The sequence below is a fragment of the Carlito syrichta genome, unplaced genomic scaffold (assembly GCF_000164805.1).
Source record: "Carlito syrichta isolate Samal-C Ts95f unplaced genomic scaffold, Tarsius_syrichta-2.0.1 Scaffold288410, whole genome shotgun sequence".
NCBI classification, from domain to species: domain Eukaryota; kingdom Metazoa; phylum Chordata; class Mammalia; order Primates; family Tarsiidae; genus Carlito; species Carlito syrichta.
The window spans coordinates 241,021-260,790 of record NW_007232506.1 but is presented as its reverse complement, the minus strand read 5'-3'; the positions used below and the strand labels follow the sequence as shown (position 1 = coordinate 260,790).

Genomic DNA, 19,770 nt, shown 5'->3' with positions numbered 1-19,770 from the left:
TGTACTGGTGGAAGGTTGAATGCCTCTTACCTGTTTGGAAAACAGGCAATGATGTTCACTCTAATCACTCTTATTCAATCTAGCACTGGACATCTGAGCCAGTGCAATAAGGCATAAAAGGAAAAACAGATTTCAAGAGATTGGAAATGAAGAAATACAACCATCCCTATATGTGGAAGACATGATTGTCTATGTAGAAATATCAAGAAATTCAAAAACAATGCTTGTAGAACAAATAACTGTTCAGCAAATTCAGAAGTTACAAAATAAACACACAAATATCAATTGCACTTCTATATTCTAGCAATAAACTTGTGGAGACTGAAATTAAAAGCACAATATAATTTACAACCACTCCAAAAATGAAATGTCTAGGCACAAATATATCAAATTTGAAAAGGACTTACAAGCTGATAATTATAAAACACTGAAGAAAGAAATCAAATATGACCTAAATATATGGAGAAACGTACCATATATGGTATAGTATAGTAAATATAGTAAAGTATATAGTATAGTATATAGTATATCACATATATCAAATATTAGCACAATAATTTATAGTTTTAATATATTTATTTAAAAATAAAACAAGATTTCTCATAGACCTAGACAAGCATATTTTAAAAATTTATATAAAAAGGTGATGGAACTAGAATAGCTAAAACAATTTTGAAAAGGAGTAATAAAGTGAGAGGAATCACTCTACCTGAGAATGGTATTGGCAGAGGATAAATGGAACAAGATAGAAAATCCAAAATTGGACTGACACAAAACATCCAACTTGACTTTTGGCAAAGTTGCAAAATCAACTTGATGGAGGAAGGATAGTCTTTTTAACAAATGTTGAACATCCATAGGGAAAATAATAAACCTAAACCTCACATCATACTCAACAATTAATTTAAAATATATAATTGCTTTAAATTTGAAATGTAAAACTCTGAAGCTTTTAAAAGATAAAATAAGAGAAAATATTTGGGATTTAATGCCAGGCGAAGAGTTCTTAGATATGACAACAGAAGCATGATACATAAAATTTAAAAAATGATAACTTGTACCTCATCAAGACTAAAAACTCTTGTACCACAAAATACCCTGTTAAGAAGTTAAAGTATCAATAATATATAAAAACTTTCAAAACTCAACAGTAAAATAAAAATTATCCAGTTATAATATGGTTGATTAGTAAACATTTCACAAAAGAGCAGATACATATGTATGTATGTATCTGAGTAAGCTGTTCAACAATTGCCATTAGGAAAGTGCAGACCAAATCCACAATGTGATATCAGTGTATATCCGATAAAACAGCTAAAATTAAAAAGAAAGTAAAAGATGCTGATGAGGAGGCACAGAAACTGGATTACTTATGCATTGCTGGTGAGAATGTAAAATGGTAAAGTCACTCTGAAGAATACTTTTGCATTTTCTTGCAATACTAAACATTCGATGCTATTCTCCCCATGACAGATAATGTCTACAAGATACTGACTGAAAGAGGGTATGATTTAGTATAAAAGCAAAGTTTGCTACTGCCCTGTTCTGGATCTTGTGTTTTAGGGAGCACAAAATACACTGAACAACATTCTTCCACATTAAAGAGGCTAAGAGTAACTCATTTTTCGAATATAAGCCCTTGAAAGTTAAGCAATTACACCGAGAATTGGTTCAGAGGGCTTATGAATGCAAAGTTAATTTGATTCACAGATTTGTTAGAACTAAGACGGGTTTTACTTCTGTGAAATGTGATACATATACATGATGGAATACTATGCAGCCATAAAAAAGAACAAAATCATGAATTTTGCAGCAACCTGGATGGAACTAGAGTCTATAATACTGAGTGACCTCTCACAGAAACAAAGTTCTGAGTATCACATGTTCTCACTCATATAGTAGACCTTGAGCATCCAACATAATACCATAAGAAAATAACTGACAGTGGTGGGAAACTATGGGGGGGAGAAGGAGATGGGATTAATGGTAGTAAACATCTGTGAGGAGACGAGGAGACACCTCTTATCAACAAGGGTGCCTGAACAAAGCATATTTGTATATCTAACTCTTAACTGTACACTACAATATCATAATACAAAATATTGATTATTAAAAAAAAGAAATACTCATTTGGGATATACACAACCAGAGGTTTATCTTTAGACATTTAAATATAGGATAAGTAATATCCAAAAACTTTTGCCTATCCCAATATTAGGTTTTGGATAGTTGATTGGATTGATCAAAGATATAAAAAATACATAATAATAATAATATTTATTGAACACACACAAAATTATAGGCATTGTGCTAAGTAATTTATACATATTGCTTCATTTGTCCTCATGGCAACATTATGTTATATTTTGTCATCCTCACTTTACAAATAAAGAAATAAATGCTCAGACAAACAAAAATAAAGAGCTGAATGTCCCACAGGTATTTAGTGGTTGAGCAAGAATTTATTTTCAATTCTGATTGACTGTAAAAGCAACATTTTTTTCACTAGAATATAATATGTTCAAACTGGAAGAGAAATTCCATGCCCTAGAGTCCAACTTCTACTTGATGTTATGATTACTTTTGCATTACAGGTACACCTCTGATTTATGATTGAATATTCTCTAACTAGATAGAACATCCTAATCCCAAGTAAACTAAATTGACTTAACCTTGGCAAAGCCTTTCCAATCTATCCCCTTTCCCTCTCCAATTCCTTTGAAAAAGTCCAAGCAACCTTCGGAAAATACTCTTATCCTTTTCTCATTTGTTTTCTGCACATTTCAGCTTAATATTATTTTCCAAATACATTACTGCTGATTTGGTGACTTTCTATTCTTCTTTGGAAAAACATCTTACCATAGCCTATAAGAACAGTAACTGTGAGTGCTGCTTTGCTCAGATTTGTCTGTTTACCTTGTTACCAAGCCTATTAACTCAGTCCTTTTTTCTTTTCAAGAAGTCTCAAGTTTGGACAGTGAATTTTGTGATCACTCCATCTAAGAAAGCCTTTCATTGCCTGGTTCCAAATACAAGTGATTATGCTTTTAACTGTTCATCATTCATTTTGATCAAAGAGCTAGACAAACTGTTAAAAACAACCATTTCCGCACTCTAGAAATAGGCCAAATGTATACAACAGAACGAGAGGGGCTTATTCATGAAAACTCCTGAACTTTAGATAAAAACAGTGTAAGAAATTGCATAAGAAAGACTACATATTATGTAATTTCACTTATAAAAAATATCCAGAAAAGGCAAGACTATAGAGACAGAAAGCAAATCAGTGAATGACTGAAACAGGATGGAAGTGGGAGTTGACTGCAAAGGGGCTTGGAGGAAATGATAAAATTCTAAATCTGGAATGTGGTTATGATTGTAAACTCTATACTTTTGTTAAGTTGACAGGTACACTTACACTGAGTGAATTTTATGGTATGTATGCTCTACCTCAAACAGCTGTAAAAAGATTTTTTCCAGGTGAGATACATAAACGTATTGTTATCATGCTGCCTGTTATCACAAGTACAACAAAGACAGCAATGGCTGAGTAGAAAATAAGACAGAACATGGAGTCAGTGTAGGTTACTCAATAATTTCTACTTAGTTAAACCTTTTGATATCCCAACACTGCTAAAGTTCACTGAAAAAATCCATGTATCTTAAAAAATATATTAAAACACTTTTTGGAAAACAAATAGAAATATGATCTTTGATTTCAATTTCTAATTATTTTTGCTTTTCCTTTTGATATTCACTTTGTAGATCCTATTTTTCAATTTAAAAATGACATTTATAATAATTATTAAGCTTTGAGTCAGAGAAGCGATCTTGTTTTTGCGTAATCAACAATAGATGATCTATAGAATTTTTCATCTTAAATTTCATTTCACAGTTTAGCATAAATTACATTGGCAAAACCAGTTACATACTTTTGCTTGATATATTACCTTGTCTGACTTGTCAGTCTAAAGTCAACAACAGATTCCTTAAATAAACCATCTCCTTTAATGTCAATGACCTTATCCACGTCAGGCTCAGTAGCAACCAACATAATGGGAAACTTCCATATTCCATCTGTTATACACTCTATTTTCAGTGTAATTTGAGACCTTAAATGTAAAAGGAGATTTTAAAGGATACTGAACAAAAATAAGTGAAAAGAATAAATATAGTAGGCCAACATCTAAGATCAAAATGTAAGGAAACTTTGTAGCCTCAGCAAAAACATTGGGACAATTAATAAAAATGCAGATCATTTTTAACTATATTTTATAAATACTTTTAGATCATAGTTAATATTATTATTCTCCCTTTGAGGTAATTATTTGGTAGGACATCTTATTTACCTTCTAGTTATTTTCTAAGAACCAGTATCACATGCAGATCGGACTCTGCAAATTTTCTGTACCCAGCACAAAATATCATAGTACTTAACCTAAGGATGGATTTGACAAAGGGATTCAAGTTTTATACTAATAGATATTTATTTGAGAATTTTCTCTTAAAATGAAACACTGTGAGAAAGTGTTTTCAACTCTTGCTTCACATAGAAGGAATATATTTTCTGTGAATACTCACAAAGCCTCATGTAATTGATTTAAATTGAAGCTTTTTTCAAATTTAAAGTGCAGTGAGTAAATACTACATACAGCTTACAGAATAACATGTAATCGAGTGGCTGTTGAATTAAGGAAACAAATAATACAGATAGACTTTCAAAGCATTAGGCTATGAAAAAAATAAAGAGAGGGCAGTAGCTGAAGTCGAGGAAGGTTATCCATTTGCCTGTTTAGGATGAAAATGATTCAAACATGTAACGGTGTGGTTGTAATATCTCAAGTCAGGATGAGAAAACAAAATCACAAACCTCTTACCTGAAACTGTCGGGAAGAACGGTTCTAGAAATACTTACACTTATGTAGGATTGTAAAATTACTCAATCATTTGGGGAACAATTGAGCAATTTTTTACCAAATTTGAACGCTGCATGCAATAAATCAGTAATTTGACTATTAGTATTTTCCCCTGGAAAATGTCTCTAAGATTACAAGAAGTGGTGAGTATAAGGATATTAATTATGTCATTGCTTATTCTATAAAAAAAAAAACTGGGAGCAAAATTTTAAAATGCTCTATCAATAAGGTGCTGGCAAAATAAAAAATAAAATAAAGTGGGTTACATAGAAAAAATTGAATATGAGTCAGTATAACTTAGTCCATGATGAAGGATAGATCATCTTAAACTTAACACACCTAAAATGTAAACCCTAAACTTATGTATCTCTTACACTCTCCTGTTCTTCTCAGTGAATCTATATTCCTTTCTTTGTACTATTTCAATAATTGATTTTCCTGCTTCTTCCCTTGACTGTTACAGTGAGAAGTCTATAATTTAGAGCTACTGTTTTATTTTGGTTTTCCTTATTTAACTTTGTGTCTTCTGGTTAACTATCCCAAATATATTTGGAACAAGGAATGCTAGAAGTAAATGGAATATGTACCTATGTACACAAAATACAATTCTTAAGTTACATCAGATCACACCCAACACTTACAGAATTTTATGAATCACATACACAAGTTGTCCTAAATCAGTTTCCTAAATATATATCCTTCAATAGTTTTCCATTACTTCTGACATAAAAGACCAACTCATAGCATCAAGATCTCCGCCAAACTCTTCAAAAATTTTTTTCTCTTTTGCTCACAGCATTAGAGAGACATTGGCCTTCTTACTATTCATTGTTCATGTAAACACTTCCTGTCCCATGGTCTCTGCATTTATTATTTCTTCTGCCTCAAATGCTCTTTCCAGTTGTTTTCATTTATAAGTTTTAGTTCAGACATCACTTTATGAAAGCCTAACTATCCACCTTATATGATGTGCATCCTTTATAGTTCTCTGTTTCCACTTATTTCCTTCTTAAGACAATCTGAAATTTGCTTGCTTATTTATGTGGTTATTTTGCTGTTACCCATCACTCTCACTAGCCATCTAAAAGTGCATGAATTTTGTCTTTTTTATAGATGTTAAATGATTTTTAATAAAATTAGTGAACAGATTCAAATGAATAATCCTGAATATTTTCATTCAACAGGCCAATTATTTGAGTTAGTGGAAAGTCTTTGAGTCAAACTTTTGGGCCAGTGGGAGAAGACATACAATTTCAAGGATGACACAACGGACCAGCTTATGGTAACACTATGGACACATAACAGTGAATATATGTGATATTTCTTATTTAATATATCTCTCACAAACTGTGAAATATAACTGGATTCTAATTCTGTTCAGCTCATGAGCAGGTAAAAAAGTTCCAGGAAAAAGTAAAGCTACGGTAACTAGTATTTCTGAAGATACCACAAAACAAATTATATCTATCACTTTTCTATTCAAATAATACACAGACTTTTGTTAAATTAGGATCATCAGACTGATTCATAACAATATTAACTATTGCTCTCCTAGGTTTCTGTATTAGCTCCTTGATTTTTATTGAAGGAAAAGGCCATAGGAATGTTGTTTTTTGCATTTCTTTTGTAAAACCTTCATTTTGGACACTGACCTTCATTTATTTTTCTTATGTAAAACACTATATTCTGTGAAAGGATAAATATGAAAAATTATCTAGTGTTTACAGTTGTGAAACATGTTATATTTTCATTTCACCAAAACACAAAATTGTGTTTTTCTTTTTACCTTGGAACTCAGAAACAGGATTGAATGTAACAATTTAAATATCTAAGTAATGTGTGACAATTTTTTTTTCTCTTTTCATGATTGAAAGTTATTAGTTTTAGAATCAGAAATGCAAAAGATCTAATAACAACTCTTCCCGAAGAAACACAAAAGATTATTAGAGATGACTATACATACCAGTATGGAAACAAACTTGATAACCTAAATGAAATGAAAGACTTTCTGACATCACACAACCTCCAAGGTTGAAACAAGAAGACACCAAGATAGAAATAGACCAGTAACAACACAGGAAATGAACTCTGTCATAAGAAAATTACCTAAAAAAAAAAAAAAAAAAAGCCCTGGACAGGATGGTTTTCCAGTGGGATTTTACAAAACATGCAAGAATGAGCTGACACCAACCCTATTCAAAGTATTCCAGGCAATTAAGAAAGAATTCTCCCCAAATCATTTTATAAAACTAACATCACACTGATAACCAAACTGGGTAAAGATACAACAACAACAAAAAAAGAAAACTACAGGTCAATATCCCTAATGAACATAGATGCAAAAATTCTCAACAAGATTCTAGCAAATCAGATCCAACAACACATCTGAAAAATCATCCACCATGACCAAGTAGGCTTCATTCCCAGGATGCAGAGCTGGTTCAACGTCTGCAAAACCATAAATATAATTAAATACATCAACAGATGTCAAAACAAGAACCATATGATTATAGAATTAGATGCAGAAAAAGTTTTTGATAAAATCCAGTATTCCTTCTTGATAAAAACCTTAGAACACCTAGGCATTGAAGGGACATACCTCAAAATGGTAAGTACCATCTATGATTAACCCACAGTCAGCATATTTCTAAATGAACAGAAACCAGAAACATTTCCCCTGTAAACTGGAACAAGACAAGGTTATCCACTCTCACCCCTCCTGTTCAACATTGTGTCAGAAGTTCTAGCTAGAGCAATTAGATAAGAGAAGAAAATCAGGGGTATTCAAATAAGAAAAGATGAAGTTAAGTTATCCCTCTTTGCTGATGATATAATCCTATACCTTAAAAACCCAAGAGAATCTGTCAAAAACCTGCTTTCGTGATAAAGGACTTTGGCAATGTATTGGGGTACAAAATTAACATTCAAAAGACAGCTGCATTCTTACAAACCAACAACAAACAGTCAAAGAACTAAATACAAAACAAAATGACATTCACAATAGGCACAAACACACATGCGCGCGCGCACACACACACACACACACACACACACACACACACACACACACACACACACACACACACAGATACCTTGGCATTTTCCTAACCAGAGAAGTGAAAAACCTTTATAGTGCAAACTACAAAATATTGTTCAAAGAAATCCAAGAAAACACAAAGAAATGGAAAAATATTCCATGCTCATGGATAGAAAGAATCAACATTGTTAAAATGTCCATCCTACCAAAGACAATCTACAGATTCAGCACAATACCCATTAAAATACCAACATCATTCTTCTCAGACCTGGAAGTGACAATACAGAAATGCATATGGAAACGTAAATAATCACAAATAGCCAAAATAATCCTTGGCAAAAGAAACAAAGTGGGAAGTATAACACTCCTAGACTTTAAACTTTACAATAAGACTACAATAATCAAAAGAGTCTGTTATTGGTACAAGAACAGGCATATGGACCAGTGGAACAGGATACAGATTCAGAAAGCCAAACCTCAACTTCTCAAATAACTCAACTTCGACAAAACCTCCAACAACCACTGGGGAGAAGAGAACCTATTCAATAAACGGTGCTGGGAAAAATGGCTGATCACATGCAGAAGATTGAAACAGGATCCCTACCTATCACCATACACAAAAATCAACTGTAAATAGATTAAAGACCTAATTGTAAAGCCCCCAACTATAAGAATCGTAGAAAATGTAGGAGACACCATTACAGAAATCGGAGTAAGCAACCAATTCCTGATCAAAATCCAAGATGTCCATGCCGTAAGAGATAAGTGAGACAAATGGGACCTCATTAGGCTAAAAAGCTTCTGCAAAGCAAAAGAGACCATCAAGAGAGCAGGGAGACAGCCCACAGAATGGGAAAAAAATATTTACCAACTGTATATCTGACAAAGACCTAACATCCAGGATCTATAGGAACTCAAATGTGCAGAAAGGAAAAAACAAATAACCCCATTAAAAAGTGGGCAAAAGGTAAGGTGCAGTGGCTCAGCCTGTAATCCCAGAACTTTGGTAGGTCAAGGCAAAGGAGTTGCCTGAACCCGGGGGTTTGAGACAAGCCTGGGCAACTTGGTGAAACCTTGTCTCTACAGTAAGTCAAAAAATAAGCCAGGCATGGTAACATATGCCTGTAGTTCCAGCTACTTAGAAGGTTGAGGTCGAAGGATTGCCTAAACCCAGCATGTTGAGGCTGCAGTGGCCATAAGCATGCCACTGCACTCCAGCCTGGGCCACTGAGTGAGACTCCAACTCAAAAAAAAAAAAAAGTGGGCAAAAAACACGAATAGAAACTTCTTAAAAAAAGATACACAGGCAGCCAAGAGACACATGAAAAAGTGCTCAGCCTCACTAATCATCATAGAAATGCAAATCAAAACTACATTGAGATACCACCTGACTCCAGTAAGAATGGCTATCATTAATAAAACAAACAACAACAGATGCTGGCAAGGATGCCGAGAAAAGGGAACACTTCTGCACTACTGGTGGGAATGCAAAGTAGTTCAACCTCTATAGAATACAGTGTGGTGATTTCTAAAAAATCTAGAACTTGAGCTTCCATATGATCCAGCAATCCCCCTACTGGAAATATACCCAGAGGAACTCAAACCATTCTATGAAGAAGCCACCTGCACATGCATGTTTATTGCAGTACTATTCACAATAGCAAAAACAAGGAACCAACCATGATGCCCATTGAAACTGGACTGGATAAAAAAATGTGGAACATGCACACAACGGAATAGTATGCAGCCATACAGAAGGACAAATATATGTACTTTGCAGCAACTTGGATGGATTTAGAGTCTATAGTACTCAGTTATCTATTACAGAAACAAAGAACAGAGTACCACATGTTCTTACTCATATGCAGACCCTAAACATTTACCATAATATTATAAGAAAGGGATTGGCAGTAGCAGGATACTGCTGGGGTGAGGATCGGGACTCAACATCAATAAAGGTACCTGATCTCAAACCAGACAAAGTGGGACCAAAGGGAGGTCCGAACTTTACCTGTATGATGTCCACTTGTATTCCTAATCCCGAATTGTATCACACATATTTAAAATAAAATATATATATAAAATAAAGTTATTGGTTTATTTATTCATTTCATTTAACTGTGTCTCGCAGTGAACAATCTCAAATACAATCATTCACTGCACAGCAACATTTTAGTCAACGACAAACCATATTTGTGATGGTAGTCTAATGTAATTGCAATATATTTTTGCTATACTTTTTCTATATTTAAATATGTCTAAATACACAAATACCATTGTGTTGCAATTGCCTACGGTATTCAGTAAAGCTGTACAGGTTTGTAGCCTAGGAGTAATAGGATATACTATATCGACTACGTGTCTAAAAGTCTATACCATCTAAGTTTGTGTGAGTGTACTCTGTGATGTTTGCACAAAGATAAAATTACCTGATGCCTTTTTCAGAAAGTATTCTTGTTAAGTGACTCATAACAATACATATAGAAAAGAAATGATGGTCAATAAATATATGCATATATGCAAAAATGGAATTTTTACACCACATCAGGACATCACACAACACGCATTGAAATTTTTAAATCATGCAAATAGTTGTCCTAAATCAGTTTTCCAAATATTCACCAATAATTTCTGAATTCACAAAATTTTGAATGAGTATAAATTCACATTGGCTTTGCTCATATTCACCAATAATAACACTGCTCTCTTTCTAACTGCTGTTGATAATTTCCACATCATTAAATTAACACAATACAAAGCTAAATTTAAAAAATGCTGAGAACAAATATAGAAAACTATAGAAATGAAAGAAAAGACAAGACGATGCCATGTCAATGTGTATAGTATACTTTCTATTTGTGACTTGATTTTATTATTGTTTCCTGAAGATGACCCTGATATCTTTTGGTTTTTGTACTACATATTTACAGCTAGCTTACTAGTTTGGCTACATCAAATACCCAGTTGAACTTTAGAAATGATTAAAAGCACAAGTAATACTTTCAATTCCTTTTTCGTTGCCAGGCTGTATTTTGTACTTTGTGTATGTTGTAGTCCTCATCTGTGTCTATGTGTTTAAGATCAAAATAAAGCTTTATTTCATAGGGAAATATCATATAGCATTTTCAAGTGCTAAGTATCAATTGTTGAAGAAGCAAATATAATGACCCTGGATGAACTTTCCCAGAGGGCAGATATACAAAGCCCACTCTTCTCATAAATCCACTTATGTCTTACTAAGGGATGTGTAATGGTATGGTATTGAGTGGCAAGAGGTAATGAAAGTACTTGCAATGTAGAACATAGCTTAGGCATTTTTGTCATTTGAACCAATTGTAAGAAGTAGCATCAATAAGTATGTCGTTGTTATACAGTGCTAGTCATTTTAAAGAAATATTTTACAAAATAGACTATTTTTTCCATTAATATGATACTCTATAAACCTTAGGGAGGTCACAACTCTTGAGAGATATCTTAGATTTCCAATAATTTGTGCTACTTTCTTTTCCATCAGAATACTTTCCACAGCTAGAAATAATCTCTCCCAAAATATTTATCTCAATGGCATCAAAGTTAGATAATATAATCCAAATACTGAAAAATGGAAAGAAAAATCAACATTGTTTAGTCAAAAAACATAATAATATTATTTAAAGAAAATAAGGAGGGGAGCAGGCTTACCTCAATGGTTTCTTTGGTGTAAATACCAAATTGAAGATCAATGTTATCCTTTCATCATGGATATTATAAGTTTTATTGATCAAATATAAAGTCACACAGGGTTCCAAGTTACATTTTATAGCTTCAGACTCAAATAGAACTTCATACTCAAATTCACGTGTTTCAGGCATTTCTAGGAAAATTAAGTATATGTCAACACTAATAATGCACAGGTACTTAAGAGAAAAAGAGAGTGCATATATTATTTAACTTTGTGTTCATAATGTCTGGTGTGTTATAGCCTATATAATAATACTCAGTATATTTTGATAAAGATTAATGAATAAATGAATAAATATAAAATGAAATACAAATAAACACGGACAACAATTATCACCATCCTTACATCTTTAAAATTCAGGTTTATGGAACAAGAAAAGTTAAAGAGTGGAAATAGTGAATATTAACTATGGAATTAAATAATATGATATGCTTAGAGAAAATAGACTTGAAACTTATAAAGAAGTTTAAAATATGATTTGAATTGAGCTTAATATTGGAATGGAATCCCAAACTGTTAGAAAAAAAAATTTCAATTTTTGGCTTATTTTGATTAAAAAAAGATTTGTTCCTTATGTTTTAGTCTTGGAGTATGATAGACAATATGATTAACAAAGATTTTCCTAACCAGCTGTTTAACAAAGGAAAGTAATAGGGTTTTGTCCACTGCATATTAAAATCTTAAATCAAGGACTGGCATATAGTGGCGAGTTATAAACATGTGTTAAATTTACTCTCCATTTACATGTAAGGAGCCCAAACACCAAATTGAGAAGTTTGTTGCATATGGGTCATGGAAGAGAGATCAGAGAAAAATGAATTGACCAGATCTATAGTTGACTTAATCTTCAAAGTCTGTCTCTGATGTTTAAAAGGAAATGCGATCCTTGGATTACCTTATTTTAATTCAGAGCCGAAGGCTACCTTTCTCTAAGCAGTTCTAAGAGACACCAGACCACTTTTTATAAGTAGATAACATTAATTTTTGCTACTGAATTCTGAAAAAGACTGTCTATAACAAGCTCAAATCATATTTAATGATATCTCACCACACTTTATTAATGTAAAATGTAACAGACTGACCAATGCACTCACAAGATCTCTTCTTTTCCACACATAAAAATAAATCTCTGACCTCCTGAATTGCTGACTTTCATCCTCTTGAAAAACCAGAAATTTATGTTCTTATCAATAATCATTCTTTGATGTAGCAAAATTAATGTTTCTATGTATAATATGCCTATTTTGTGAAAATGGAATATTGAAATGTCCCATAAGAAGCCATAACTCATACAGAAAAAAATAGCATTTAAGAATTTTAGATGTTTAATGGGAGATGAAATTTCAATTGCTGTGAAATAGTAAAGATTTTTTAAAGCAGATCTCGTATGTAGTTGAGATCAGTATCTGTTTTTACTTAATTATTGACGCTTTATGAGAATGGTGGTGTCAGAATGAAACTAGAGAATGAGAAGCTAATTTTAGTCTCAGAAGCATTGAACCTCCTGTGGGCATCCATCACCATAAGTGTCATATTTTCTGTTTATAAGAAGGTCCATTGGTTTAAAATATAGTCATGATTATCAGCTAGAGGGCACAGGGTGAGGTAAGTAGGAACCGTGCGAGAATATTTTTCAAACTAAACATATCCCTCTTGTCTGTAACTCAAATATGTTGATATGAACACTTATGGGAGAGAGAAAGAACCAGTTTTGACAAAATCATGATAAACTGTTATTATTTATTATGTATTAGTGCTGATCTGTAGCATCTCTATATCTTACTTGAAAAGTCATATTATATAATAAGAAATATGTCTTTTGCTATGTTCCTAATTTGGAAAGAATCTATACAGTCCTTTTATGCAGACTGGATTGATAAGAGCTAAATCAGTGAGACTAGTGCAAGTGAATTATCATTTGATTAATAGATGAAATAAAACTCTTCTGATAAATATAATTCACAATGTTAAAGAAATAAATGCAAGTTTCTTTTTAATTTTTTTGGAGATTGGGTCTCCCTATACTGTCCAGGTTGGTTTTGAATTCCTGTGATCCTCTTGCCTCAACCTCCCAAGTAGCTGAAATTATTGGCACAAATCACTGTATCTGGCTCAGAATAAATGCAAGTCTCTAAAAAACGTGTAAAAAATGTATTTTTCCATAATATATTACAAATTCAAAGTTACAAGTCAGTTGTTCTTGAAATTACTGTAACAAATTCATTATTGAAGGGAGATTCTGTTCTTTTCTAGAACACTCTTAAAAACTTACTTGAGGGAATTATGTCTGCATGGTGGCAAATAGAATGTTCTAATTCTTGTATCTCACATAACCACCAATTTGACAACCATCCATAGATGAAAATAACTTCATGAGATCTCCAGAATCTCACTCATACAAAGTGTTGAGAGAACTCCTTGACCCAGGAGTTCCCAAATAAATGAAAGAAAGAGCAAACTAAGCAACCAACTCTGTCATGGACCCTAGCACCTGGTCCACTCCCATGGACCCTGGTGCCAGGCCTGCTCTAGCAAATCCATCCAGGCTACAGGCATGTTCCCACAGACTCTGGTCCCAGCCCTACCTATAGACCCAGACACCAAGGCTACATCAAGACACATTATAATTAAATTGTTAAAAGTCAAAGACAAAAATAGTACAGGTGCATAAATCTAATACTATGTTGAATAATGGGTTTTTGATCCCTTTAATGACTAAGTCTGTGTCTTGTTAATTTTGGTATCTGCACAATATTTGGCAGAAAAGATGCTTGCTAAATTGTTGTTGAATGATAACGATATGAAAGCGATCAATCTTGGTTAACTCAAAGATATGTGTGATGAGTTGGGGTGAAGAAAGCGTAAAGGTCCTCACATTTTCATTTAATGAGGCTTGATAGCTTTATATACTCAAATAAAGTATATGATGAGATAAAGAGAGAATGATGTGGAAGAGAATGTTGGGAATTCTTATCTCCTACTTGTCAGGTTTACATAAAGAGGCCTATTTACTCACAAGAAGGGAAAAGCATGGAAGGAAAAATACCTCAGCTTCAATTTGCCTCCTCAGTCATTACTTGCAATGGGAGGAAAAGCAACATATCTGATTAGTGAATCTGAGTGAAGGAATGGAATATGAGCAGATGAGCAAACAAGTCTCCTTTTTCTCCGTTGCTTTGAATCCAGGATGCATGCTTTCTTCTCTCTCATGTGTAAGTTGTTTGTCCCTGCAGAGTCTATAACTGGCCAGTTTGGCATGAATGCACTCAATTTTGGGTAGAAGGTATTAATAAGCCAAAATGAATTCATTGTTCCAGTCACCTTCCAATTCATTTTAAAAATTAATTAGGTTAACAGTTTGATCTCCATCTGCTTTATTTTTACATCTGCTTCTCAGTCGATTTCAAACTCAGATGAAGGAATACAAGTGTGTGATTAATTACCACCCTACCAGAGTCCAAGCCACAGAGTGTAGTGCTTCAATTTCCACTATGAGAGATTTAAATGACATCAGGAAGTACAAAATGGCATGGAATATACAACTTCTTTGGACACTCTTTAATGTACTGAGAAAACTGTAATTAACTTACACATGAGAAGGACAGAAACTGGTTTGCTTTTGCATATAGTAAAGACTAAAATAGTATTGAGACTTTCTGGTCAAACTTGTCCCTTCATAAAGAAATAGGTGGCAAGGAAGGGGCAAGCAAAGATACTTACAGATGGTGCAGGAAGTTGGTTAAGCCCCTGGAATAAGGGCAGGGGAAAGGGACCAAGTTACTGCCATATGTCTTCAAGGAAAGGATGAGGTTAACTCATTTTATCAACTATTTAGGTACCATAGAGACAGAAAATATTGAAGTTGAGAGGGAACTGATCTATTCCACTTCTGTTTAGGAGGACAAAAAAAGATTCACAAATTAAAACGTATTTAGCCGAAAAAACAGAATAACTTTTTTGCTTGGTAGTATTAGGAAGAAAATAACTGTTTTAGAGAGAATGATGGGTAAGGTAAGCCTATAAATGTTCCCTATGGTTATTTTCAATATTAAATATTATTTTCCATAATGAAAAGTAATAGGCGCCATATCAAAATGTGTCTTTTCAAAAGCTAGTTGAGCTATTTGAAAGCTATATTGCTTTTCTAATATAACTTTCAAAGTTCTCAAAGTAATGTTGGCAGCTTCCTTAAAAAGTCTGATTACCTAGGAGGAAGTGAATGTTTTTAGATTATCAGTTTATATCAACAGAATGATAATTTCTTAATTTGTAACCTGACAAGTATAATTTTTAAACAATTTAAAGTAATGTGAACATACTAAAATGATTCCTATGTGTAATCATTTCTTTATCTTCCTTTACCTTTAGTTTAATATGAGTTCTACTCTCTTAACACATTTTTAGAGTGCACAACACAATATTGCTAACTATTGACATTGTTGCACAGCAGTTCTATAGAACTTTTTCATCTTGTACATTTGAAAATTTATATTCATTGAACAACTCCCCATTTCCCCTTCCATTCAGACCCTGGAACCTTCTATTCCACTTTCTGTTTCTGGGAGTTTGAATATTTTAAATTTATCATATAAGTGGCATCATGTAGCATTTGTCATTCTGTGACTTGCTTATTTCACTTAGCATAATATTCCTCATATCCATCCATGGTGTCACATATTATAACTTTTTAAAAGACTGAATAGTATTTCATTGTATGTATATGCCATATTTTTTTAATCAATTCATTTGTGGATAGACATTTAGGTTGTTTCCATATCTTGGCTACTGTGAATAATCCTAAGACGAACACGGGAGTACAGACCTCTCTTGGAAATCCTGATTTCAATTAAAAAAGAATACCTAGAAGTGGGATTCCTGGATCATATGGTAGTTCTGTTTTTAATTTTCTGAGGCGCCTCCGTATGGTTAGACTGTTTTCATTAGCAGCAGCACGATTTTGCAGCCCCACCAACAAAGTACAATGGTTCAAATTTCTCCACGTTCTTTTTTGGTTGTTGTTGTTTGTAGAAAGCAGGATTTATCGAGAGGACAGAAAAGCTCCCACAGTGGGAGGGGGCTCATGGGGGTGCCCTCTCCACATTCTTGCTAACACTGTTCTTTATAATAGTTATGGTGACAGATGTGAAATGGTATCTCATTGTGGTTTTGTTTTGCATTTCTTTGATGATTAGTGAAATTCAACATTTTTTCATATAGCTGTTGGCCATTTACATGTCTTTTTTGAAAGCATTTCCATTCAAGCTTTTAACCTATTTAAAAAATCTAGTTATTAGGGATTTTAAAAAATTATTGCGTTATAGGAGTTCCTTATATATTTTGGAGATGAACTTCTTGTCAGATGTATGGTTTGCACATTTTTTCCCCCACTCCATAGGTTGTCTGCTCACTCTGCTGTTTCTTTTGTTGTGAAGAAGATTTTGAATTTGATGTAGTCCTATTTGTTTAATTTTGTTTTTGTTGTCTGTGCTTTTGGTGTCATATTTATGAAATCACTGCCAAAACCAATGTCATCAGAGGTCTCTGTGCCAGGGATAGGGTTTCTGGCAAGAGGGTGTCCCAAATCTCTCTAGAGGCTTTGGTGAGTCTGGTTTCACATTGTCTCAAGGAACAAGAAACTTTCAGTTAGTTTCTAACGTCTCATGAAGATAATTTGTCTACGACTACTGCTGTATTGGTGTGTTTGTAAGTGAAAGAATGTCCCAGGGCTCTCTATTCTGCCATGTTGCTGACATCAAGTGATATAAAACATATTTCGAGAGTTAGACAATCTATTATAAATTATTTTTATTTTTAAAAAATGAGATAGCAAATTTTTAAAACACCTTCCATTCTAGGAGAGATAGCAAATTTTTATATAAAAATCTGGAATATACAGTAAATGCATACAATAAATCTTATTCTTTAAAATTAGTTTTGGAGTATAGTTAATTTTGTCATTGTTCCTATTTCTTTAAATAAGAAACATTATATTCAAGGTTTTGTTTCTCAATTTAATGTTGCAAGTCATGGCTTCAATCATATTTCTTAAATCAGAAAGAAAGAGTAAAAGAAGAAATTAAGAGGAGAAGTAAAAATTACAATTCTTACAGTTTTCTTTCTTTTTACTATTGACAGAATCATAACCTATGTTTTATAAATCCAGTAATAACCGTAACTGTTGGCATTTTTGAGTTACATGAAAACAACGAACATAACAACTGAGCATTCCTTAAGCACCACTTGAATGTTATAAAGAAAAAGAAAATGCACATGGATCTTCATGTAAGTGCACAACCAACAGCCTGCAGTTCAAGGAAACTGAGTTTTTATTTATTATGCTTTATTATATCTATGACTATAGTTCTCTTACCTTTGAAATCATTGTGGACATTAAATGAATTGCTTTTTGGAATCACTAAAAATTCTGTCTTTTTTGGGGTAGGACTATGTCCAAAAAAATTACCAGTCAGTGTGACTTCTACTTTCTCTTCTACACGCTTTCTGGACTGACATTTTATGACAACTAAAGGAGAGAAATATTTCCAGTTAATTTGACCACTAGGTAATATGATCATTCTTGAGATAAAATAAAATGAACTACATCATAAAAATTAAACTTCTTTGACATTCTTTGACTTGTCATTGCATCTGACCTTAACACATACACACACATACACACACACACCCATGCAATATCTACATCCATTGGCATTTTGAAAGCAAATATGAAGATTAAAGGATATATAAAAGTAATGCAATACCAGGTAAACCTGTAAGATATATACCAATTTATAAAACTGTATATTGTTTTATAGAAATTCGATCCAGGAACTGGTATAGTTATATGAATAACTCAAGTGGCAACTGTAAACATGTGAGTTTCTCCCCTTTTAAAATCTGTATGTTCATTGCAGTGATACCAAGCTCAACTTTTATAATAATAGCAAATGTCTTCAAGTAATTTTCTAGAGTAAGTTCTGTAACACTTATTTTACAATAAAGTTTTAAAAATATTTCCTATTAGATGTATTACTTTTTTATATGCACCTTAAAATTTATTGAAATTATCTAAATAAAGTTTAAACATTATTTTTGAAATACTTTTAAATTTACAAAAGGCACCTTTTTAATAGATAAAATATAAAATTATAATAATTACTTAAAATTAAGGTTAAAATGTGATTACATATTAATTTAATGTACAGTTTAAGTATTTATATATGCATTTGTATAAGTATTAAATCCCTATATTTTCTTATATAAAATGTAGAAAAGGTTGTCAGTGATCTCGTGAGAAATCAAAATATTGTTTTTATGTACAATTAATAAGTATATAAAGGAATATTAATGTGTTCCTTTAGCGTTAGCTCTATAATACTCTGAGAAATATATATGAAAATTCACAAAAAAGAGAAAAAAAGAAAAGTCACATAAATAAGAATACTATTTCTTCCCAATATATTAAATGTTATACATTTTCTTCCCAATATATTAAATGTTATACATACTCTTATCAGGTTAAAAGCATATATAAATATAAAAGAAAAAGGAGAACCATAATATCAAAAATACTTTTGGACTGCATTGTGCTATGATTTTGTGACATCAGTAAAAATATATTTACATAAACTACACAATTAGATGGTGTCCTCAGATTGATGTTTTAACAATACACATTATATTGATAGTACAAAATTTTTATAATAAATTTATTTTTATGCAAACATTTAGAAATTGATATTGAACATTCCGAACTTAGAATTAAGTATGTGAAATGTACAATAAAGATACTAAGATAGATATAAATTATTATAAGTGAATTAATGCAGAAACAGAAAACTGAATACAACATGTTCTCATTTATAAGTGGGAGCTAAACATTGGGTACACACAGGCATAAGAACAAGAACGGCAGACACTGAGGACTCCTAAAGGAGGCAGTAAGGGCTGAAAAAACTACCCATTAGGTATGACACTCACCACCTGGGTGACAAACCTTACTATGATGTTAAATATTTATGTATCAATCCTACACACGTACCCCTTGAGTCCAAAATAAAAATAAAAATAAAAAAATGACTAGGAAAAATGAACAA

At 32.6% G+C, this 19,770-nt stretch overlaps 1 protein-coding gene across 1 annotated transcript in view; it reads right to left on the bottom strand.

Annotated features, from left to right (window-relative positions):
- The window catches only part of LOC103255770 (cilia- and flagella-associated protein 47), a gene marked incomplete at its 5' end in the record, with an annotated part of 291,791 nt that overhangs the window by 35,341 nt on the left and 236,680 nt on the right, over positions 1-19,770 (bottom strand). Inside the window, 3 exons of the mRNA XM_021710301.1 lie at positions 3,951-4,112; positions 11,635-11,806; positions 18,045-18,197. Coding sequence (XP_021565976.1) covers positions 3,951-4,112; positions 11,635-11,806; positions 18,045-18,197 — 487 coding nt within the window. The remainder of the gene's footprint in view (positions 1-3,950; positions 4,113-11,634; positions 11,807-18,044; positions 18,198-19,770) is intronic.